At 36.6% G+C, this 25,746-nt stretch overlaps 2 protein-coding genes across 3 annotated transcripts in view; both read right to left on the reverse strand.

Moving 5' to 3' along the window:
* LOC127657961 (sodium-dependent noradrenaline transporter-like) overlaps positions 1 to 459 on the reverse strand; it is a 45,846-nt gene extending 45,387 nt beyond the window's left edge. The window contains exon 1 of one of the 2 annotated variants that reach the window (XM_052147005.1): positions 318 to 459. The gene's annotated coding sequence lies outside the window, so the exon portion shown is untranslated. Of the gene's footprint in view, positions 1 to 6; positions 292 to 317 lie in introns of those variants that run through there. The other variant, XM_052147013.1, reaches the window with a different exon arrangement.
* An 11,391-nt stretch (positions 460 to 11,850) lies between these two features.
* lpcat2 (lysophosphatidylcholine acyltransferase 2) lies at positions 11,851 to 25,681 on the reverse strand. Its single transcript, XM_052147024.1, has 14 exons — positions 25,460 to 25,681; positions 24,196 to 24,338; positions 21,949 to 22,166; positions 21,162 to 21,274; positions 19,995 to 20,055; positions 19,155 to 19,213; positions 18,764 to 18,798; positions 18,285 to 18,339; positions 16,539 to 16,621; positions 16,264 to 16,389; positions 15,978 to 16,131; positions 15,698 to 15,796; positions 14,526 to 14,667; positions 11,851 to 12,936 (listed from the first exon to the last, which is right to left on the reverse strand). The coding sequence occupies exons 1-14, from the start codon at positions 25,568 to 25,570 to the stop codon at positions 12,746 to 12,748; spliced, it is 1,590 nt and encodes a 529-aa protein (XP_052002984.1). The 5' UTR covers positions 25,571 to 25,681; the 3' UTR covers positions 11,851 to 12,745.
* Between the last annotated feature and the right edge of the window lie 65 nt (positions 25,682 to 25,746).

Below are 25,746 nucleotides of genomic sequence, written 5' to 3' on the forward strand. Positions count from 1 at the left end.
TCTCACCTGCGTTGCGTTCTGTTATTTTCGTTGCGCTGCGTCAAACTTTTTTCAAGAACGCGTTCAGAATGAATGGCCAATAAAGCGTCATCATACTCACTCAGTGAGTACTTTCGCCTGTCACAGTTAATAAAGAGCAAAACAGCCTGCAATGAATGCGCGAGATCATTCGGTCACGGTTAACGAGGAAAAGAAAACTTTACAAGTGGCAATTTACTCTTGGAAGCGTCACAATTCATGGAATATATGTATAAAGTGAAGCTGCGTCGCTTTTCAATTCGAAATTAATGTATTTCATATTAAAGTTCACTCTGTACTTGTCATCCTGAGGGGGTTCCTCCATGATCCGTCCCTCCTGCTTGATTCAGAAAATGGGAAGCTGGAGCTTCTCGTGGATGTTTTACTCTACCCTCCCTTGTAGCTAGTGACTAAATCGTGAACTTTTAAAAGCGACATCCAGTTCCTCCACGTGATATTTTCTATATGATTGTCATCCACCCCTTCTTGTTAATCTGTTTTTTTTTTTTTTTTTTTTTTTGCCCTCCGCCCCCTTGAACGTGACACTCTTCTTCTTCTTCCACAAATACATGGTGCGCCACCGGACTCATTCATTATTTTTTCTCTAATAATGAATCTCATCAAAGTTTTCTACTGTAAATAACCCAATAGCAACTGGACAATTGTAACCAGGTCGTAACCTACTACATGAGTTCGATTAACATGCACTGCGATTAAATGCTATGCTTGAAATTAATCGTCATTAAAGAAGGTCAACTCTCAATTACAAAAAACACGTTAAATATTTCTAAGAGGCTAAGTTACAATTAGAAACCATGAATTATACAACTATGTTTAATCTGTCTCCTACCACTTGTTTTTGAAAAAGTTTGTTTTTACCCCCACCCATCCCTTTCCTTTGATTTGCCTGTTTCTTCTCTTATTCTTCACATATTAAATTAGTTGTTTACTAAGAAGCAGTAAAAGCATAGTGTTCCACATGTAATCTAATTCCACTCCCACTTTAGCCATAGGCCACGATTTCTATTAAATATGGGCGATCAGTTCATCCCATTAAAGTCAATGAATGTCCCCTTAAAGCTATCCAGCATTTATTTTATGAAACCTTCACAGGCCTGTTTTTGCAGTTTTGTACATATTCTGGTCCAGACTAAATAACAAAAGTAAGGAATAAGGTTTTAGATGCTGATTTATTTTTTTGTCAACACACATTGTTCCTCCAAAGGAGCTGGAATCTCTATTTCATGATGATTTTATATGAGAAAGGGTGGTGCTAAAGGGCACCTTTAGAGTAAACAAGTTGCCATCTCTTTCCTTGTAAAACAAAGGATTTTTAAATATTCTGAATTAATATTGCAAGTGTTTCCATTTGACAGGTAGAGCTAGTTACTATACCATAACTCTTTGGTATCTTGCAACAAGCCAATCAGGAAACAGACTTTCAATAGTGTTTCATAAAGTTCAGTTTATTGCATTTACATTTATGCATTTGGCAGACACTTTTATCTTACAGTGCAATTATTACAGCAACCTGGAGTTAAGTGTCTTGCTCAAGGGAACAATGGTGGTGGCCTTGGGGTTCGAACCAGCAACCTTCTGATTAACAGCCCTGTGCTTTAGCCTCTACGCCACCACCACTCCGATATCTGTTATTGCACATGATAAATAAAGGTTATTCTACATATAACCATATATGATGGATTGTGACTATGTGATCCACTACCATCCTGCTGAAGGAGTATATTTGCCCTGCCTGGGATTTACCATAATGCCATTAGATAACCTTTGACCTTTGACATGAGGAGTCTCACTTAAACCGTGAAATCTATCTCAGAATGAGAATTACAGAATTACTACCATTGCTATCTATTATTTATATCCAATCATTACATATTATAGATTTAGTATGGTTCAGCTATAATTCATTTCAGGATCTAAAGATCATAAAGCTAGCTTGCCCTTTAAAATGTGTTTTGGCCCATCAAATGAATGTCTTAGAGTATTATTTCCTTTCTTCTTATAAAACACTTTTGAATGTAGCCCTACACTGTATCTTCATCAAGCAGAGACCAAATGACCCACACTTTATTTGATAGATAAGCTGGGTCGGATTCATAACCCTATATAACCCCAGTATACTGTAGTTAAATTTAAGACTATTTGTAGTGAAAACAAAACAAGCTTCAAGTTTCTAATGTTTCTTTATGCATTTAGGACTGACATTGTCAGGGCTCTGCAGGATTTAAAAAAAAAAAAATTCTGGACCATAGACCTTCAAGTCAAGTCAAGTTGAAACATTTTTATTGTGCATCATTTCAAAGCAGAAAATTACAGAAAATTATGCTTAAACAGAAAAAGAAGCTGTAATATAGTAATGTCTTTGAGTCATTAAAAAAAACAAAACATGATTGTAAATTGTGCAATAAAATAAATAATAAAATAAATAAATAAATAATATTTGTATTTAGACCCCCAGTGAGCACGCTAAAGGCGACTGTGATAAGAAACACAAAGCTCCATAAAATGTTGGATTTATAGAGAAAAATATTCTCAGGGAAACCAGGCTCACTACGGGGGCCAGTTCCCCTCTGGCTAAACAGCATAAATATAATGCCAATATTTGTTATTTATGTACAAGTCATGGTTTAAAATAAGTAAACTAAGTACAGTAAGCTAATTTGTAAACAAAAAGATTCTGTATGAACTTTAAGATTAATGACTAAAGTCTTAGAAGTCCATCCTTGATTAAATGCAGAAGTTCACATAGATGTATTTTCCTTTGATATTTGGCTGATGAAGGCTTAAGTTGGTAATAAATCTATTATCGATGTATTCCATTTTAAGAGTGTAGTCTTTAGACCAAGGTGATGCAGGCAGAGGTCAGTGAAGTGCACTGCAGTTCGACTGTAAACTTGTGGCAGATTCATTTCCAGTGTAGTCCATCTTAAGTCCAAGTTTCAGGCAGTGTCCAGTGAAGTTTCCCATTGCTGATGGTTGGTGCTGGCCTCAATTCATCCTCTGTGAAGTCTATCATAGTAAACTGAAGTGATATCTGGCGGGCACTGGCTGCAGTTAGTTGTCATCACTCAGCAACACGTAGTAGTGGTAGTCAGACATCAGGCAGGACTGGAGCTGGATATGGCAGGCTCTGGTAACCTCAGGATATGTATCCCGAGGTTAAGACAGGGAACAAATAGAATAATATTAGCTTAGATGCCATTCACTTTGAAACAGAATTATAGAATATGATAAGTTTTTTCCAGTTCTAGCAGACCTAACAAATGCAACAAGTTGATGGAAAATTAGGTGTATGCCTGGATAAATAGATGAGTCTTTAGTCTAGATTTAAACTGACTTAAACTACTAATGTCAAGACATTAGTATTCTTAAATTTCCAGTTCCCTGACAGATCAATATCTCAAATATAGGGTCATGTGTGTCAATCAGCACAAGTGTGATAACCTAGGATTTGTTTGTGCCCTTTAATTTTCTAATCAAAGTATTACATGTAGTTTGAATGTGATCATAGATCAATACTCCTACTCTGCAAATGTTTGATATTGTGTACATTGACCATTAAACATATGCACATTTACTAAGAGATGATCATCAAATAGAAAAACCTACTTTTCAACGTATTGATTAAGATAGGAATATTAGTCGATTTTTCAATAGGAAAACTTTTATGTCTTTAAAGTTTAAAGGAAAGTATAGGATAGTGTAGTGCAGGGACAGTGCAGCCACCATTATAAAGGTTTTCTTGTCTGCAAAACTTGGCAGCATACAGCTTTTTGTTTAACTAGACAATATTAAATATCAATATTAATTGAGCTGTGCATCACAACCGGCATGTCAGTTATAAAAGACAGAATTGCATTTGTTACAAAATCCAACAGAAGCAGCGTGACAGTGCTTGAAGACTCCTGTTTTTGTTTTTCTGTCACAATAAGAAAATGTTTGCATTCGGAGTAAAGAAGGAACACTATAAAGGTGTTATAATGCAATTTATTTTTATTTTTTGTTTATGAAATGTTAACAAAAACAAAGACTGGACAGCAATAACTTCTTCACTGAACCACAGAACTATTGTATATTTTTACATCTGTAGTTCGTTATATCAAATTTCCTCATCATGAGAAACTGAACTGGAATTACATTTGTTGAGCGTTCTGTATCATCAATAATGTGATTCCTGAGCTCAAAGTAATGTTAGCATTTGTCTAAAAGCTGTAGAACATGTGGACTCAAATCTTAACTTTTAGAAATTGCAAACTGTTTGTACAGACTCAATTCATAGTACTGTATTTTCCTAAGGTTAAAGGGATAGTTCACCCAAAAATGAAAATACTTTCAACATTTACTCAACCTCATGCCGACCCACATGTATGACTTTCTTCTTTTTGCTGAACACAAACAAAGCCCCCCACCTGCATCAATACAATATTCACAGGTACCCTCTTTCCCTCAAAAAAAAAATAACAGAGAGAGCACACAGTGGTGCATTTTCATAGGACTGAGAAATATAATGTGATTTTCTGTGGGAACCTTGATTTCTTTCTTCTGATGAATAGATGCATGAGCACCGGCATGGATAATGGATGAAAAAGTCAACGTGTTAACTACAATCAGGAGACACTTTACAATATTTAGGCCTTAACAATTGTATATTATGGACTACTTATGATACAATAATTTATAAAATAATATAATATATAACCAGAAAATAATAATTGAAGAAGTAGCTGTGGTGATGATATGAATGAAATGTAAGGTTGTGTTTTGCTTGACCTCTTTGAGAGGTTTAGTTTAGTAAATCAGCATAGATTTATCCAGTGGTTTGAGGATGGATAATGCATGGTTTATGTACTCTCTCTGAGATGACTTTAAGATGCTTCTCGCCAAGATCTGGACCCCCTTCTCTGTGTCCAAGATTGCCCTGCTAGCAAAGGAAATGAAAAACACACAGAGAGACAAAAAAGCCATGTTCTGACATTTTGACAATGCAAATTAAACATAACATATAAAAGTGAGAATAGAGAGAATGTAATATGTTTGTAGATATCTCCTAATTCAAAAGTATTTACTTCATACATTGTCTATGCTTGCATGGGGAGTGAAGAGTCTGTTATTTGCAGCTATTTTGCAAGCCGTCAATTAGCTGTGCAACTTGTCAGCACTGACCTTTTCAGGCAAGGCCCTGATCAGCCCCCTCATTTTTTCGAGTACAGACAGCCCAGCAAAAAGCCCTACCAGCTAATGCTTGTTTGGTATTGTGCAAATAAAACCCGATTACTTGGGCTGAATGTCCACAATTTGACTAGGCAGACTCACCTCAGGCTGAAATCAAATGAATGAAGCAATATTGTGAGTGAAAAAAGGGAGAAAGTACTGTGAAAGAAAGGGAGTCAGCGACAAAGAGATAAAGGAAGGGAGGGAATGAAACAACAATGTGACTTAATTGATTCCATGCAATCTCATCAATTGTGATTAAAATGAAATGCCCCCTCACGTTTAAAAAGGTTAAAACAAATTAACGGTGGAAATTACAGTTGGTTATCACAGCGTGTGGAACAGCAGGACTTTAATGAATTGAGTGCAATCCCATTCTTCATCCTGCTGTATCTGACGAGGGAGAGAACATTAGCCTCTCATAAGACATCATCATTATCATCGTCCCTGACCTGCCCTCTAATTATATTTTATTGACAAAAGTACTCTGCAAGTCACTCATTACAAACTATCTTTCTTTAGTGCTGCACAGGATGTCTAACTTGTTTTTGATACAGTGCAGCTCAGCACAATAAAAGGCGCATTATACAAGCTGCTTAATGATAAACTTGTTTCTCATTAGTGTTTAATGTTTCTCATTTACAATTCTCCTTTATAATATTTTTGAAAGACAGGTATTTAACCTATTGCCATTAATGGAAAAGCAGTTTAACTTTGTCTCAAGCTGACAGGAGTGTTGCTGGGTATCAGGATGCATTAAAGGGATAGTTCCCCAAGAATTAAAAATTCATCATCATTCACTCTCATCATTTACTTATCCTCATGCCTTCCAAATGTGCATGACTTTCTTTCTTCTGCTGAACACAAACAAAGATTTTTAGAAGAATATTTCAACTCTGTAGGTCCTTTCAATGCAAGTGAATGGTAGCCATGACTTTGAAGGGCCAAAAAGCATATAAAGGCAGCATATATGTAATCTAGACTCCAGTGGTTAAAGGGACAGTTCAGCCAAAAATTATGCAATCCCAGCTGTATATGATGTATATGATTCCTTTCTTCAGCAGAACACATTTGAAGAATACATATATCAGCTAAGTAGGTCCTTATAATGATGTGGATGGTAACACGATTTTTGATGCTCCAAAAAGCACAGACAATCAACATTAACGTCATCCATATGACTCCAGTGGTTAAATGAATGTATTATAAAGCGATATGATCACTCTTGATGAAAAAGATCAATATTAAAGTACTTTTGAACTATAAATAATTACTTCCTTTAAGCAGCAGTATGCACATTCACGAGCATATTGGCGTTGGCATGTTCAAACAAGTAGTGAAGCATGCGCGTCACACAAGGAAGAGCAGTGCTGTTTACTACTGTGTATGCTGTCTGTCTGAACACCATAAACAAATTGAAGCAAATTTAAGCAAAGATGCCAGAAGATTTTGATTTAAGATAAGAGGAGATAAAACATTTTGGACAGCCATATTTATTTGAACCAGAGCATTCTGACCAGGAACAAACCTCAGAGAGAGAGAGCACAGGAGATGAGCTGGTGCACATGTAGGCAATGCCAACACAGGTAGAGAGTGTCTGCTGCATTGAATGGAACTTTGCAATGCCATCGCTGGAAAGACCTTGTCACCTCAGCCCTCTCTCAAACACACATACTGCTGCTTACCAGACACAATTATTTATAGTTAAAATTACTTAAATATTGATCTTTTTTTGCAACAAAAACGTTTGTATCGCTTTATAAGACATTCATTTAACCACTGGAGTCATATAGTTTACGTTAATGTTGATTGTCTGTGCATTTTGGTGCATCAAAAATTATGTTACCATGTACATCCATTATAAGGACCGGCTCAGCTGAGATATTTTGCTATTTTTCTTCAAAAAAGTCATATACATCTGGGATGGTATGAGGGTGAGAAAATGACAAGATAAATTTCATTTTGGGGTGAACTATCCCTTTAAATCTGTCTTCAGTAGTGATAAGTGTATGTAAGAAACAGATTAATATTTACGTCCTTTCTAATATAAATTCTCCTCCCTACCCAGGTGGTGGCGATATGCACGAAAAATAAGGATCATCAAAAACAAATGGAATATCTTTAACAAAGTTTGGGAGGAGCAAGTTAATTTAATCCGACCAATCACACTGACAGTGCAAGGGTATATAAACAGCTACTTATCTCTACATAGTTTCGAGCCTTCTGGAATTTGGCCCCACCCATTTACCCACTTCGCTGCTAAGCATTCACCGTCACCAGAACAGCTATTCCATCTAAATAATCTTGTTATTCAACAAATGCAGTCGCAGCTCATTTGTGTTTTGCAGCATTTGACCGCTACCACTTTAAGTGCTATGCTTTTTTTTATTATTATTTCCATTCACCGAAGCAGATAATAGTGTAAAGCTGCTTCCACAAACTGGCTGCTTTGGCACTGTATACATGTCAAACAGCTCTCTATGACTGTTTACATGTTCTCTTAACTAAACGTTCCACCCGGAGCGTTCTGTTATGAGCAGGCTTACGTGAATGAGCGTGGCTCCGGCTTCATGCCAATTGAGCTCCATTACAGCTTTAATCAAATGCGAGGGAAACAAAAGAACAATAGATTTTACTCAATCATCTTTCCAATGCTCCCCAGTGTTTCAACCCAATACTCCCACACAGGTGATTCCCATCAGCCTGAACACCTCACCACACAGCTCGTTTAGGGCATGTTCCATTCATTGATTCCATTTGAAGTCATCTTCCAACACAACTATTACGATTGTTCTCCCTTCAACGTGTCTTTCGGAGTGTGATTTAATCTATTTGGAACACAGGGGCAATTCTGCAACAACTGCTACAAACATCTTTCAAAATCAGCGCAGACATATTAGCGCAAGCTTGCCACTGCAGCAGCATATGCTCTGATCATGCCGCAGCTCACTACAGCTATATACAGCTTCTGTTGAACAGACACAAGCTGAATTCTGCTCTGCTAGAGGCGGGTCGCACCGTGTCACAACTCGTTCACAAATCATTCCTCAAATGTGTCTCGCCTCCTCGCAGCATTCGAGCTTGCCTTGCCGCACAGCCCCGATGACCATGAAGCAAGCGCTTTCACAATCTTCTACTCATCTCTAGACCATAACATGACTTTCTCTCCTCCCGCCCAGGACAAACTATCCATGGCCACTGGAGTGGATTCCCGCATGAGAACACCGCTCCAGATTATTCCCCTCTTCATTTTATCCCCCTCCTTTCTATCATTCTAATATCCCCTACTCCGGAACTGTTCCTTGCGTGAGGCTGCCTCTGCAAGAGAATACGGTCCCGAATCCTTTCTCATTCTCACCTCACCGTGCAGCCCTGATAACCATGAAGCAAGCACTTTTACAATCTTCTACTCATCTCTGGACCATAACATGACTTTCTCTCCTCCCGCCCAGGACAATCTATCCATGGCCACTGGAGTGGATTCCCACATGAGAACACCGCTCCAGATTATTCCCCTCTTCATTTTATCCCCCTCCTTTCTATCATTCTAATATCCCCTACTCCGGAACCGTTCCTTCCGTGAGGCTGCCTCCGCAAGCGAACATGGTCCCGAATCCCTTCTCATTCTCACCGTGCAGCCCTGATAACCATGAAGCAAGGGCTTCTAAAAAATGTTACTCATCTCTAGACTATAACATGACTTTATCTCCTCCCACCCAGGACAAGCATTCACACAGGTAAAATCAATCCATCATTTTAATTTTACAGACAAGTCTTCTCTTCTACTTCATTGGATTACAAACTCTCAACAAGCTCGACCATAGAACCTAATTTCAGCATGACTTTAAAAGTGTTCAACAATATATCGTAATCTTGCACTCCACCCAAGTTTAAAGAAATGTGTTGAAATAAATGCCAGATGATTCGTCTTCTCATTTTGCTTCATACTTTCAACATTTATATTTCCTGTTGAATTTATTACCAGTCAATCTTCGTGACACCGCAACCCCGGTGCCCCTGCCATTGGCTCAATACATACCTAAGCAGCACAAATGTGCTGTCCAGGTGCCGCAACTGTGATCGCTATGCGTCCGATCATCCATAGCTCTGTAACCCATGTTGTGTCAACAAACTATTACCCATCTAATTATCAACGACATCTGGCTGTTTTGAGTCTTCCCATAACAGTTCTCCACAAGCCTGCTTCTGCATCTATCAATTAATTCTAACATAGCCTACTATACACCCCCACGTCGAATACTGTGCTCGTCGAATCAACCAGTGTATCACAGAGTGAGTTCTTGTTTACATGCAACGTAAACTTTTCACACAAAAGCAGGGGCTCTCCCATTCGTATCATAGTAAGATCTCTCCCATTCGAAGGCAGTGAGAGACACCATGAGCAAACCCAGTACGGTTCTCCTATTCAAATGCAGCATGGTCTGTCCCATTCAAATCGCAGTAAGGGTTCCCCCATTCGAATGCAACAAGTCAACACGTCTGGGCCATGGGCTCTCCCGTTTCAATAGCCTCGAGGGCTGTTCTGTTCGAAAGCAGCACGGGATCACCTGTTCGAATTGGAGTAAGGAGCTCTCCCATTCAAATGCAGCAAGAGTCACCATGCCTAGGCTGTGGGCTCTCCTGTTCGAATCGCAATAGGTCTCTTTCGTTCTAACGTGGAAGGACCCCCATTCAAATGCAGGCTGGGCTTACCCATCCAATTCGCCATGCAAACCTTATGTCAGTACCGTATGTGAGGCTACCTCTGCTAGCGGCTCTGCTCATTCTATCAACTTTGACACCTCTGCCCATCTCACACAGGTCTTAGCAAGTGCCCCCTCCCCTCCCTATTTCGTTGTTTCATGCTCGTTTCTTTTGGAGGGAATAAGAGGCATAGTAAACTCCACTTCGTACAAGGCTCTGTAGCCAGCTGTTCACTGTTTCCTGGCTTCTTTTTGTGGGGTATTTGATCTTGGGTCAAGTCTTGAGCCTCGAGCCCTTCGCCCAGGACAGCGAGACAAACACGTTTACACTATCTTCAAATGCAGGATTACATTAATTTGCAAACTACTGAAAAGAAGATGAAAGTGAAAGTGGAGCTTTATAGTAAAAATGACTTAGGGGGCTTTCACACTAGCACTTTTGGTGCGCACCCCGGTTCGAATGACGTCAGAGTTAGGTTCGTTTGGATGATGTGAACGCTGTCTTCCGAACTCGGGTGCGCACCCGCGAACCGTACTCGGGTCCGCTTAAAAAGTTGGTCTGGGGTACGGTTCATGTGAACTCCAGTACGGTTCGCTGCTTATATGAACGCAGTCGAACCAAACCGCGGAAGTGAACCGCTATTAATGACGTATAATGTGGTCGTCAGTCTCACACGCGTCACTTTCAAAATGAGCGGAAAGGGTTTACTTTCGTGCGTGCGTGCGTGTGTGTATACACTTACCTTGACGAAAAGCGGGATTGACGCACACGCACACGCACTGCAAGCAGAGAGATGATTTCTGCTTGCCTTCGCAAAAATTGTCTTCGGCGGACAGCCCGCTGTCTTTTGAACGATTTCAGTATTTTTGCGGCAGACAGACGCAAGCGTGTTTCTGTATCTTGATGTTGAAAACAAAACCAAAGGTTAAAAAAAAGAAGAACAAATGTGAACCGAGCAAGTCTATTCATTGAATTTTGATGCCTTTTCATTTTGCGGTTATCAAGCAACACGATTACGCACCAGCTGCAGCTTGATGACGCAAGCGTACCGCGGTTCGGATACAAATATATAATGTGAACACAGTCCATCGGGGGCAGGGGGGAGGGGGTAGCAATCGAACTCTGGTTCGGAACAGGCAATCGAACCAAGTGTGAAAGCCCCTTAAATATTCATGTTTCTCAAACTTCGTTTGCATTTAGAAGAAGAAAGTCATACACATCTGGGATGGCATGAGGGTGAGTAAATGATGAGAGAATTTACATTATTGGGTGAACTATTCCTTCACTTATTCATCCATCTTTCCAATAATAGGGCCAGAAAATTTTTATTTGATTAATTAAAGAGAAAACACATATTTTCTCACCCAATTGACCATTTTATTTTTCTAGTTTTATAGCATAACCTTCTCTTAATTTCTCATGTTTTATGGATGTTTACATATTTTTAAAGGACAACAATACAAAAACACTGATTATTATTTCTGTGCACTTTTGTGGCCCTAGGGAAGTTACAAAGGGAGTCTTGCTTCTAATTTTAAATGTTTTTTAACATGCATACCGAAAGTCATGCCCACACAGCAATTTCCTTTATAAAGTAATGAGATGTCCACTATTGCAAATGTACCTGCACTGCTACTACGGATTGACATTCCGACACATTTCTAGAAATGAGTGAGCTGCTTATGCAGGCTCGACAGCCACCAGCCTATTTTGACATACTGGGATCTGCTGCCACCTAGTGGAATCTTTAAGTATGAGAGTATTTGTCTGCAGGAAAGCAGCTTCAGCAGTTTTCCCATTATATATTCTGATAGTTCTCAAGAGTGTAAAAACTCTTTTAACAAGTGTTCATGCACTCAAACATAAAAGGCACAACAAATACTAGTTAAAATTCAAAGGATTTTTTTATTGCAAAATAAGCTAACTTTGCTGTGTTAACAAAAATCATAATTGCAAGCTGCATTGCTAAATAAATACAACTGCAGTGGGATAATTTGGAACCAAGCCCTCAGGTGCATGCTGTTGTGGGTGTGTTGTGTTGCCTGTTTGCTCACAAATTGGCCTATTTTCAGTGGATGCAACAGAATATTAGTCAGAACAAGCAGCAGGGGCTAACTCAGCAACATCTCCCCTCAATGGAAATGCAAAGCAAAACCTTTGATACAATTTCTGCACCCCAGTCCCTGAGCAGAGAATAGAAAGAAATAAAGACTACTGTATATGTATAAAATCTATTTTGAAATCACTTTCATCTTATCTGAAAATCCACTATAGTATCCACTATTCAAAAAACACCCTTAAGTTTTGACATTTGTCCTTATTGTGGGCCCTGTGTTCAAAGTACCAGATCAGAAAATCACTTTCTCTATTACAGGTATGCAAATTATATTTATGATATCATACTTCAAATAATGACATGAATGAAAAATGTATTTGGGACTACAAGATTTATGTGAAAGAAAATAAATAAAAAAATAAATCAAGGGGTATAGAATAATTAAATGAGATTATGTATTGTGTCAGAATAAGAAATATCATAGCACATATTTTGTGAACACAGTTTGTAAACACTTATCTGAAGGCCTTGAAATAAAACATGAAAACGTTTAAAAAAAAAAAAAGGGTTACAGGGAAAACCAAGTTTGCTTAACTGTGTGAAGGGGCGTATGCTTGTGTACAAAAACAAAATCCACCCAAGCCTAAGGTACCTCTTCAAATGGCAAGACAGAATATCATGCTTATGGCTGTATCTTTTTCTGCTTCATATTTTGTTGCTTTACATTCTTTGGCTGTGTCAGTCATCTTTCTTATCAGAAGTCTGACTGTCCTCTTGGTGATCATCATGAGAAGCGTTACAGCATTCAGAAAAATCAGCGTCAAAGTCTGACTCCTCTCCCTGAAAAGCCTGGTATCGCTGTAGCTCGATGTAGGTGGTGAAAAGTTTGGCATACTCGGGGTGGGTGAGAGCAAATGAACGGAACTCATCTAAGAGAGAAAGAGAGAGATAATGTATCATATTTATTGCCTCAACAGAAGCACATGCACAAGCATGAAATCAAGAGTGTTAACTAAGATACTTTCAGGTGTAGACAAAGCCCCTGGGCTTCAAGGTGATGCTCAATAAATACCACAGATTACTGTTGAATCCTCTGAGGGATTCACTAAAAGATTTGATAGTTTACACTGGCAGCCAAAAGTTTGAAATAATGTACAAATTTTGCGGTTCCAGAAGGAAATTAGTACTTTAATTCACCAAGGTGTCATTCAACTGATCACAAAGAATAGTCAGGACAATACTGATGTAAAAAACTGCACCATCACTATTTGAAAAAAGTCATTTTTGATCAAATCTAGACAGACCCCATTTCCAGCAGCTATCACCCCAACACCTTATCCTTGAGTAATCATGATAAATTGATAATTTGGTACTAGAAAAATCCCTTGTCATTATATAAAACACAGTTGAAAGATATTTGGATCGTTAAATGAAGCTTAACATTGTGTTTGTTTTTGAGTTTCCACAGTGTGCCATAGACTTTCATGTTTTAAGGTCAATATTAGGTCAAAAATAGCAAAAAAAGAAACAGCTTTCTCTAGATACTCGTCAGTCAATCATTGTTTTGAGAAATGAAGGGTATGCCTTGCTTGAAATACAGTGAAAACAATGAAGAGAAGACTCAGGGGTGCAGGTCTTATGGGAAAAATGGCAAAGAAAAAGCCACATTTGAAACCAGAAAAACAAAAAGAAAAGGTTAGAGTGTGCAAAGAAACACAGACACAACAGACAATTGGAAAAGAGTGTTATGGATCTTAACCCCATTGAGCATTTGTGGGATCAGCTAGACTGTACGGTGCGTGAGAAGTGCCCGACAAGACAGCCACATCTATGGCAAGTGCTACAGGAAGTGTGGGGTGAAATGTCAGCTGAGTATCTAGACAAAATGACAGCTAGAATGGCAAGGATCTGCAAAGCTGTCATTGCTGCACATGGAGGATATTTTGACGAGAACACTTTGTAGTTTAAGAAGTTCTGAATAATTTTTTTCAAATTGTAATTTTTCGTATTATTAATATCCTGAATATACGTTGTGATCAGTTGAATGCTACTTTGGTGAATAAAAGTACCAATGTCTTTTTATATGAGCAAAATCTGTACATTATTCCAAGCTCAGTGCATGCACACAAAAAAGTCTTAACCTCAAATCAAATTATGCCATTTTAATAACATTGGTTATGCAAACTAACAGGCTCTGCAATGTCTGAAGTAAAATACACACCAAAACCAGCGCTGGAGTGCTTAAATTAAAAGTTGATAATACCAAATGGCACAAGTTAAAAAAATAAATAACATATTATACAACCAAAACATAGCCTAGAAGAAGAAAAATAAACAAAAACACAATTAAATAATTAATTATGATTCTTAGTATGCCGATTAATTGGCAACATAAATATGGCAAAATGTCAAGACAGCTTCTTCAAATCAATGAGTGGTATTATCTGGAGTATGAATGATAGCACTGCAAATAAGACTGACATTTTTAGCACTGTGGCAGTTACACAGGCATACAGACCATAAGTTATATGTCCTGATTGATCTGCATCAATCTCTGTGAAGAGGCTGTGGACGTCTAGATCACACACTCCAAGAGCAGAACGTAGCAAACTGCTAAACTCCTCACGTGTGATACAGTTGTCTTCATCAATGTCAAACAGCTGCAGAAAGAGTTCACAGACATGACTGATAATCTACCCCTTTGTATGTGTATGTATGTATATATATACTAACTAACTATATGTCAATCGATTAACAAATTTTATCGAATTAATTACATGGCGTCCCGATTAATTAATCACGATTAATCACATATACAAATATTTGCTGAGAAAGCCCCTCATATAACAATAATTCAATATATAATGATGAAATAATTATACATAGTTATCTTTAAATATAAAAAAATTGGAGTTGGAGATTTATTATGAGGGATTGTTTAAGGATCCGTCAATGTACACCTGCGTCAGACATTTTCTTTTTTTTAGAAACAAGCCAGGGGTATACATAGTACACAATACTACAGATATATTTTACAATAATGCCAAGACATTATATTCATTACATAGTGCAATGGTTTTCAATGCTTTGGAGTTGTTGGAGGTACAAAGAATATTTAAATAATATTAAGTCTTTACAAAAAAGTGCAAATAGGGCCTTTATAACATAATGCGAGTTTGTGTTGTGTGTCTGCTGAAGAGTTGTTAATGTTTTGTTCACTGTAATAAACTGTGTGTTGCTCACACAGCTGAAATTTCACATACAGCCCTCTGGAGTAAACAGGTGGTATTACAAGCTTGAATTTCTCAGGACTCTTCCTTATTATGGTCCGTGGGCATTGCGATTAAATGCGTTAAAATTAATCGCATGTTATTAACGCGTTAAATCGACAGCCCTAATATATATATATATATATATATATATGAACAAATTATCACAAGACTATCAATGTTATCACATCAATGTCAACCATCCTTATGCTCTACTGTTGACTCGATTAATGCGGTTTCTTTTTGTTGTGTTTTTATCTGTTTAAAACCTCCATAAGGTGCAAATCACCACTGACACATGACTACCTTTATGTTTTTTGGTCTTTATTTAATCTTTTCATTGTCATTGTCATTGTTTGAGAATCTAGGCATTGCAGTTATATTCTTGTAATGGCATTAGTGGCATCTTTAATATCGTTACCTTAAATGCAGTCTGAATTACATCCTCATTATTAGCTGGTCGGCACAAAACAGTTACACCAATGACATACTCTCTGAAATCAATAGTGCCATCCCCATTCTACAGAAAGAACAGAAAACATATAATAATAGTGATGAAAAATTGTTTAAATATATATATATAATTCTAACAATGTTACATATTTGGACTAAAAACTGTGCATATCTTAAAGCTAGTATTTCGTACTTTTTCAATTCTTTTCGGCATCTAACTTCAAGGGGTTAGTTATGGACACACTCACCCTGTCAAACAGAGCGAAGAGCTCCTGCAAAGCTGGGCTGATTGGCAGTTTGAGGAAGCTGGCAAACTCCTCAATTGTGATCCTTCCACCTTTGCACGAACAGGCTATGTTGGCAAAACTCTGCAACTCCTTCCTCAAATTGTCCCATTTTAATCTGAATTTACAACAGCAACGGAGACGAATTAACAACTGTCATTGGGAATGATTTTGACTTATTTTTTTATAGATATAATTTATTATGTCAATGAAGTAATTTGTAATGCATTTTTAGATTAAACAGTCATACTCCAATTTCCTGCTGATCTTGGTAAACTCCACAAGACCTGCCTCCATAGGCAGGGTCAATTCTCCAGCTGCAATCATGAGACGACAATCTTCATAAGTGTGGTCTGTGACCAACAAGCCCAGCGACCTAGTTCCAAACACACATACAGTTCAGGCTGGCACTGTATTGACTTGTGAATCATCTATCAACATGATTGTTTCATTGTGCTTACACTGTAGATGCCCATGTGTAGGTATACCAAATACAAAAGAATAGGAGAAACATGATGTGCTTACTCTGCCATGACAGCTCTCACGGACTGAGCAAACTTGGTAGGACTCTTTTTCTCGGTCTCGGTAGGAATATGAGGGGGTAGAAACTAAAACACAGAGACAATCAAATGTGGACTCATTTAAAATATATAAAGAGCTTGTTTGAAGCTGCATGTGATTTGTAAACACCATAAAGCTGCTCAGATTTTAACCCTTAAAAGGGTATCATTAGAGACCCGGCACCAGGGTTAAGAGGGTTCATTTTGAAATGTATTCCACTACAGATTACAGAATACATGCTGTAAAATTTAATTTGTAACGGATTCCGTTAGATTACTCAAGGTCAGTAACGGATTCTAAATACTTTGGATTACTTATTCAGCACTGGTAGATTTTTCACTTGATTTAACAATAAAAACTGCCAGTACAGTGACAAAATACACATGTTAAAAATATATTCTCTGAAAAACCTAAATATCTTATGTAGTGTTGTTTCTAAAACATGATAATCAAATTGATCTTGTTTTAAGGATTTTTAGATATTTTAACAGGAAAACAATACAAACATTATTATCAAGAATATGATTTTTGCCCTAATAATCAAAGGTATTACTAGAAAGAAAACAAAATTCTGATCCAACGTGAATCTTCTTGATAATAAAAATATGATTGTGCCTGGTAACATATGCATGTAAAATGTCTAGAAATAGCATTTTAGCTTAGTATCATGCTGACAATTTACACAAGGTTTATTTCAATTTCTTCTGCTCCAAACTTCCTTCAAACTTACTTCTCTGTTTGCTTGTATGAATGTTGTATGAAAACATCATAAGAAAGTGTTTCACCACTGTTCAAATGCACACAAATGCATAATTTATATGTTTAAATGTTTTCCATCTGAAAGGACTAAATATTAAATGAAACAAATGACAATTAAATGCAAAGTAATCTCTTCAGTAATCAAAATACTTTTTGAATGTAACTGTATTCTAATTACCAATGATTTAAATTGTAATTGTAGTGGAATACAGTTACTTATATTTTGTATTTTAAATACGTAATCCTGTTACATGTTTTCCGTTACTCCCCAACCCTGCCCGGCATATATATCCATCACAAATGGATCTACAAAATGTCCAAATAGTTAATAATCATTTTCAAAATATTTTCAAGACAATTAGAAAATAATAGATTAAAATATATTTGAATGTTTAATTTTTAATATATCAAAGATAAATTGCAACAAATAAGGACAAATCTAGAACAGAATTCATTACTTTCACACTGAACTTTCCTGAGATGTAACTGGCTGTCAAACACATATTAAGATACACATAATAACATATTTTTGCAGGCAGATATTGAATATAAATAGATGCACAACTTAAATAATTTCAGTACTACACCCAAATGACAATAGTCATATCGTACTGTTCACATGTTGTACTTGCTGTAGTTTACTTCCACATTCTTACTTCATCAAATAGTAATGTCAAATGTAAATCAAGACAATCACTGAAAAAAATAACTTGTTATGCAATTTTGGCATTTTTTTTTTTTTGGTGTTACACCATTTACAAAAGAGAGATTGAGGACAACTAAAGAGGTGTGGGCACAACTCCAAAAGATGGATGGAGAAAAGGGGGTGGAATTAGGTTGCATGTTACTAAAGACCCGAGGTATGCATATAAGGGTTAAAATGCTTCTAAATCAAAGTTTTATAAGAAAAGAACATTGCCCGAAAAAAATGCACAAATGTTTCTCACAGACCTCAATTTCCACTGTTGTGTAGAGCTGACAGAGTGTAAGCAGCAGCAGTCTGGCCCTAAAACAGTAACTGGTGGTGAGGTTCGATACCAACATTCTCAGGAAGTATTGCCCTCTTTATATGCATTAATGTGCAACTACAGTTACAGTACAACATACTCAAGTCTGCAAGCTGAGCTTATCTAAGAAAGTGAGCAACCAGATATTTTCTGCACATGCAGAGAAGATAGATATCTTAAAAATGATAATTTAGTCAGACAGCAGACTGTTTACCTTTCTTTGATCTACTTAATACATTTATCCCCCTTTTTCCTAGTTCCAATGTCAGTAACCAAAGAAAACATCTCTGAGATGATCATGGAGTCAGCATGCAGTGGCTCTAAATTTTTATTATGTTTATATACTTTTTTTCTCAAACTTCAGACAACATTTAGTCAATTATATGCATGATTTAAAGGCTTTTTATTTTTCATATTACTCACGACTTTGGGCCTTGCCATGTCCATGTGACCGTGTCCTGTTTGTAATAAAAAGACAAAAGCTATTTAGAGATGATATAAATATTGCAATTTATACAAGAATTGCAACAGCAAAAAAGCAGCATATTGTAAATGAGCTCAGCTGAGAAGGCCTTTGAGTATACACTATATCGTTTACAAGTTTGGCTGGTGGTCCCATGTTTTAGTATCCTACTTTATGCTATTGGCTCAGAGTTACAGTATTATGGATTTATTGCAGTATAATTTATTTTACATATTTTCGCAATGCTTGCTTTTAGAAATATAAATCCATTCCAGTTCATCCATTTGAGTTGGTCAACAGAAATTAACACAATAATATGAGACTTTTGATGAATTTCTGATGAATACTGACCAGCTTATTTGGGTATCTGATAAGAACAGGCTGCACTGGGACCCCTGGGACAAAGGCACCTGTGGAGGCAAATAGACAAGCACATAAGTACCTTTCATTCATCACTTTTGTTCTTTTTTTTTTTTTTCCTTTCAGCCTTAGTTGTTCACCTTGATTCATACCTCCTAAATAAACAGCTCAGTACAACAGTGCAACATTGAAAATCATATAGAGACTGTCCTCAATTCTAAAAACATATCTTTTTTCTGTTTGGAGTCATATGCTTCAGAATGAAGCTCAATGCTTGTCTGACACTCTATTCACAACATGCCCTACATATCAGGTCACAACAATTTGAATGGTTATATTAACTCAATTGGGAAATCAATGAGTATCAATGAAGCAAACACTGTCCTCATGATATGACCTGAATGTAGAAAGAATCAATAAGTCATGTCACAGACATAAATATCAAACTGTCCTGCTGATGAGAACAATACAATTCATAGGCAAAACACTCTTTCTCTGACCCCAGCAAGCCACAACAAACAGCAACTAATTCCATGAAAGTTTTTCTTTCCCTTCTCTTCCCGTATGTGTGCATGTTTTTGTTTATATTTGCATTGCATAGTTGACTGATAACAGCCAACATGATTTTCATACACAGTTCATTCAATTCCTTCATTAATTACCTACTGAATTATTTACTTTTGCTACAGTTTATTGCATTTTACTGTAAATATTTTTTTTTTTAATTGTTTTAATGTTTTTTTTAATGTTTAATCACAATTAACCTTTCTAGAAAAAAACAATACTAAAAACACACAACAACAAACAAAATTAAACACAAAACCTACTTACCTTGTTTAAAGGTAATGAGACATGACCTGTTTGTACATGTTCCTTCAGGAAAAATTATCATCTGAAAAAGAAAATAACACCTGCAATGTTTTCAGTGAGTGCTATCATGGTGTGAATTAAATGGGGACATATCACAGACTTCTATTGTTTTTATATAAGCTAAATATAATTACTTTAAACTAAACTGCACAGTAAACCATTATTATAGTTAAAAAAAAGTTTATTTTATTATTACACTTTATTTAATTTATGTATGGACTGTTTTTTTTCAAATGAAGATATCCCAAAATGTCCCCAAAGGGAGGTTTTGTCCGATTTAGCACTCTGGGTGTACACACGCACGGTCACACACACAGACACGGTCACACACACACACACACACACACACACGGTCACGCACGGTCACACGGTCTCACACACGGTCACACACACACACACACACGTTGTGTTTCCATGTTTTATGGGGACTTTCCATAGACATAATGGTTTTTATACTGTACAAACTTTATATTCTATCCCCTAATCCTACCCCTAAACCTAAACCTCACAGAACACTTTCTGCATTTTTACATTTTCAAAAAACATAATTTAGTAAGATTTATAAGCTGTTTTCCTCATTTCCCAACAAAATGTCCCCACAAGGTCAAACATTTTGAGTTTTACTATCCTTATGGTGACATTTGGTCCCCACAAAGAGATAAATACAAGCTCACACACACACACACACACACACACACACACACACACACACACACACACACACTTCACACTTAACAATATGTGTGTTTTTACATTAAAAGAAAGTAAACACCCACAGTGTTGCAACATAACTTGCTATATGTTTTTTTTATGAGGGATATTTAGGAACTCTGGATGAGGAAGTATGGGTCTCAAGTAATTTCCTGCTTTCAAAAGTTGAAACTCACTTTGTTGACACATTGTGAAATTCATTTTCAGAGCAAGAACTTTTAAACTTTTTTAACAATTTTATCATAGCAATTTTCAAAAAATAATTCTCACAACTCACATGAAAATAAAATAGTAAATCCTGGTGTGAATCATTTAATAATATTAATTTGTGGCAAATTAAGCATAACAGGTTTTGGTGTCAAAGGTATTAAGACTTTAGAATTCTGAGCATAACCTAAAGTAAAGGGAGGCACTCACCTGTGGCCAGCGGCCTTCTGATTGTGCTCTCCTAGTGATCTCAAGGATAGTGTTTCTACGAGAATCTGGATCTTTGCGTGAAACAAGCACTGGCTGCACACAGCGCAAAAACCCTGATGAACATAAAATGCACTTGATTCTTTAGTTGGTATCACATCATATTATCATTAATAACACATGTGAACAATAATGGGTAATTTTCAAGGCTTAACAATGTTATGCTTCCTTTAATTTTAATTCTTAATTTTTTTTGCTGGGAAATTCCACATTCGGTAGCAGCAATGGCCACTCAATGAAACCAATCAGGACTCTGCTCTGCTCTCATCCTGTTTTGCCATTGGCTGAATATGTATGAGAAGCCGCCTCAGCTACTGATTAGTATTTTAATGTGGACTGTGCCATCTGACAGTTTTGCAATGACTGATCAGATATGAACCTGACTGATAAAATGTGTATGTTCCCTACTCCATCATTTTGAGTCACTATGACCCAGAAACACATTTTGAGTTTTTAAGGCAAAAAGGAAAGTTTCAATTTTCAAATGACATCATTGTTTTGTCTACTCCAAACTGTTGCAGATATATAATCATTTAAATGTTTACTGACAGAGCCTAATCCACTTTAGTTCTCAAAATGTGTTACTGGGTCAAAGTGACATAAAATTATGAAGTAGGTAAAATATATTCAGGAGCTACAGAAAAACATTTAATATAATTTGATGTTGCATTTTCCTTTTGTGTTACTTATTGTATAAGCCCCTATTGGTGTAAATATCCATATTGATTACTTCCAAAGATTGGTGCTTCCAAGGACTCTGAGCGGGATACTGTAGAGGGCAGACCAGCTTCAATACAGACGATAGCATCAAAGAAAGAAGAGTGGGGGGCCACAGCTAGAATGGGAGCTTCTACACTGCTGGCCTGCTTCCCCTTCACCACCACCCTGAAGCCCATCCCGAAGAAATACATCCGGCCCAGAAATGTAAACACTCTTTGGCACATAAACCTGCTCATAAACACATAAACAAATGCACAAAACATGGTGAATCACAATGAGTGCACAAGCACACAAAAACAAAATGTTTGCTTTAACGGCTTTGACACTGGTGTGTTCATCAGGTGTCGGATAAGCATGTTGTTTTATCAGTTAAGAGAATAACCACATCCCCCGACAGCCTTCCAACTACCTTCTACGATAAGAGTTAATTTATCTGATCAGTGTGGTCATTCTGAGCAGAAATGGCAAACAAAAATATAAGCCATTTTGTAAGAACCCTTGTGTCAAAATGGCTACAGTGGTCTGATTTCTCAACAGACCAGTAAACTTTGACAAACCAGATACCGTCCACTGAACCATTAATAGCAATGACCACACATTTCACATCACCAATGCACATCTTTTATGCCGAAAACAAAACAATGCCTATAATTTACAAATTCTAATTCCAATTTCATTGTAAATTACAATTATAATTTATCTTGTAGCAAAAGCTTCAAATCATGAATGAAGACAAAGCACGAAAATGCTAAAAGGTTGTTCTATCAGTAAGGCCAAAGTGTAAGGTTTAAGGTGAAGTGCTAGGTCTGGTTTAGTTAGTTGGCCAAACAAGTCAGATTTTATTTGTATTTTTTTCACTCTTTTGGCCAACTAACTAATAGGGTCTTTAGTGACCCAGGACGTCATTCCACCCCCTGTACCTCAACAATATTTTTGGAGTTTTTTTTTAACTCAATCATTGTCTTATCAATAGTGTGACAAAAACAAAAATTATTGCAATCATTGTTATTATAATAAAATGACTTAAGCCAAAATTGTATAGGGTCATTAGAGACCCTAGGTATGCAATAGTGTCTGTTTTTTTTTTCTCCTTCATAAATGTATATGATTATTTAATATTTATATAAAATTACAAAAAGCATGATTTCTACAAAAAAATTGTTTCAGTGATTGAACTGATTTACATTTGACTTCGCTGTTTGACAAAGAAGCAATGTGGAAGTAAACTATAGCAAATACAGCATATGAACAGTATGATATGACTATTGTCATTTGGGTGTACTACTGAAATTATATAAGTTGTGCATCTATTTAGACTCAATAAGGGCCTGAGAAAATTCTTGTGTGTATCTTATGTACAGCTCAATATGTGTTTGACAGTCAGTTGCGTCTCATGAAATTTCAGTGTGAAGTTACTTAGTCTGTAATAAATTAAATATAAGAGTATTTGGTAAATTAATTTAAGAGTTAAATACAATAAAATTTGGAAAGGTGCATTTTAATCACGTCCTTAAATTTAGGTATTGTAGGTGTACATGTGGATGATTCTTCAATTGGAGGCACTTTTATGTCTCTGGACCACAAATTCATCTAAAAACACTTAACTATTAAACAAAATGTTTAGTAATTAAAAACAATAGTTATTTTAACTTGACAAAATGCACTAATGTTGACTTTCTAATTTATTTATTTTAAATACCAATACTTTGCTACTTTGGCCTTGTCCCCAACCCAGACTTTTAACCATCTCTGTTTCGATTAACTCATGAAAAGTGATCAAATCATGCACAATTCTCATCGTGTGTCTTCATAGTAGTTTAAGGTAGGAGCTATATTAATTTATTTTACATCTGTACAATTTGTATATATTTTTGGACAATGTATCACTGTCCCCAACATTCTCGTCATTACCATCACAGCATATCATTTCTGTGGGAATCTTTGAGGGGGTAACACCTGTTTGAGTGGTAACCATGGAAATAATAACTGAGAGAGGTGTACATGCCTGCCATGAGAGAAGACTGAAGTTTTGATGTTGACAAAAGTGAGTAATTTAATCATTTATTCCTTCTGATCAAAGAGTATACTTATTAACCATCATTACATATATGAACCTGAAACGGCAAAGGTAATTAGCAAAGATACAGTGTATGTATCCCAAATACCCAAGCCAAAAAACATGGTCTTGAATTGGATTTTGGCCACAACATTTTTTTAAATGGAAGCAATGGGAGAAATCACAAAGATCTGTATGTACCTTCTCCAGCCAGTCACAGGCTCCACAGCTCCTTTCAGAGGCTGTCTGAATGTTATCATTGCAGCAACTGGCCACATGACCATGATGACGAGAATCAAGAAAATGGATCGGAGAGGCACAAGGATGATTCCCAGAAGAAAACACTACACACAGAGACATGAGCAGGATAAACAGACAGACCCACATAATAAGCTATAATTTAACATGAGGCAAATGACTCAATTATATGTGCATGTGTATTCAAGTCAAGGGAGCAGCAATTCAACCTCCCTGAAATGTTTCCATAGGGACTTTATTACTACAGTATTCTTTCATTTAATTGGTTTGAGGGAAATGTATTATGCAAGACACAAATTATAACTATCCCTAAGCATGAAGTTTAACAATTATTTGCAAATATTCAAACACCAGAAGTAGCTCATTTAAATGCCATCTGTCTACTGGTTCAACCAGTTGAAAGTAACGTATTCCGTTAGATTACTCAAGGTCAGTTACATATTCTATATACTTTGGATTACTTCTTCTGAGTATAAAACTCTGTCAGCACAGAAAGACAAAATACACATGTTAAAAATACATTCTTTGAAAAACCAAAATATCTTATTGTTGTTTATAAAACAAGATCAATCAACCTGATCTTGTTTTAAGGATTTTTAGATATTTTAACAGGAAAACAATACAAAAATGATCAAGAATATGATTTTTGCTCTAATATCAACCGATCCTCTTACACATCCAGCGTGAATTTTCTTGATAATAAAAATATGATCGTGTCTGGTAATGTGCATGTAAAATGGACTGAAATAGCATTTTTCGTACTTCAAACTTACTTCTCTGTCTGCTCGTTTGAATGTAACGCATCATAAGAAAGTGTTTCACCGCTGTTCAAATGCGCTTTGGATTGCATCATTTATATGTTTAAATGTTTCCATCTGAAAGGACTAAATATTAAATGAAACAAATGATAATAAAATGCAAAGTAATCTCTTTTGAATGTAACTGTATTCTAATTTATTTAAATTGTAACTGTAGTGGAATACAGTTACTTATATTTTTTATTTTAAAGGCATAATCCTGTTACATGTATTCTGTTACTCCCCAACCCTGGTGGTTGATAGATACACTGCTTGTGTCTGTTTTGAGTATTTTCTGCCAGGTCTAGAAAACAATGTGCTGTCCGAGTAGGCCATTATCATAGTCAATACAATGAAGAATTAGCGAATAATATGAATATACATGACATTAATGAAAAGTATGGACTCACTTTGACTTGATCGGCTTTGGTTAGTTTAAGGTCGTGCACGAATGGATTAAGGACAGCCGGTAGAAACAGGGACTTCTGACGGGGAAGCGCGAACACTCTCTGCGGCGGCATCTTCACAGATCACTGCAGCTTCTTCATGTGTTCAAACCTCTATGACGGAAGCGCTTCCTGATTGCGCATCTCTCATCTCTCTCTCTCTCTCTCTCTCTCTCTCTCTCTCTCTCTCTCACACACACACACACACACACACACACACACACACAGTGTTTCAAAATCTATGAGCTGCC

Source organism: Xyrauchen texanus, chromosome 2, assembly GCF_025860055.1.
Source record: "Xyrauchen texanus isolate HMW12.3.18 chromosome 2, RBS_HiC_50CHRs, whole genome shotgun sequence".
NCBI lineage: Eukaryota > Metazoa > Chordata > Actinopteri > Cypriniformes > Catostomidae > Xyrauchen > Xyrauchen texanus.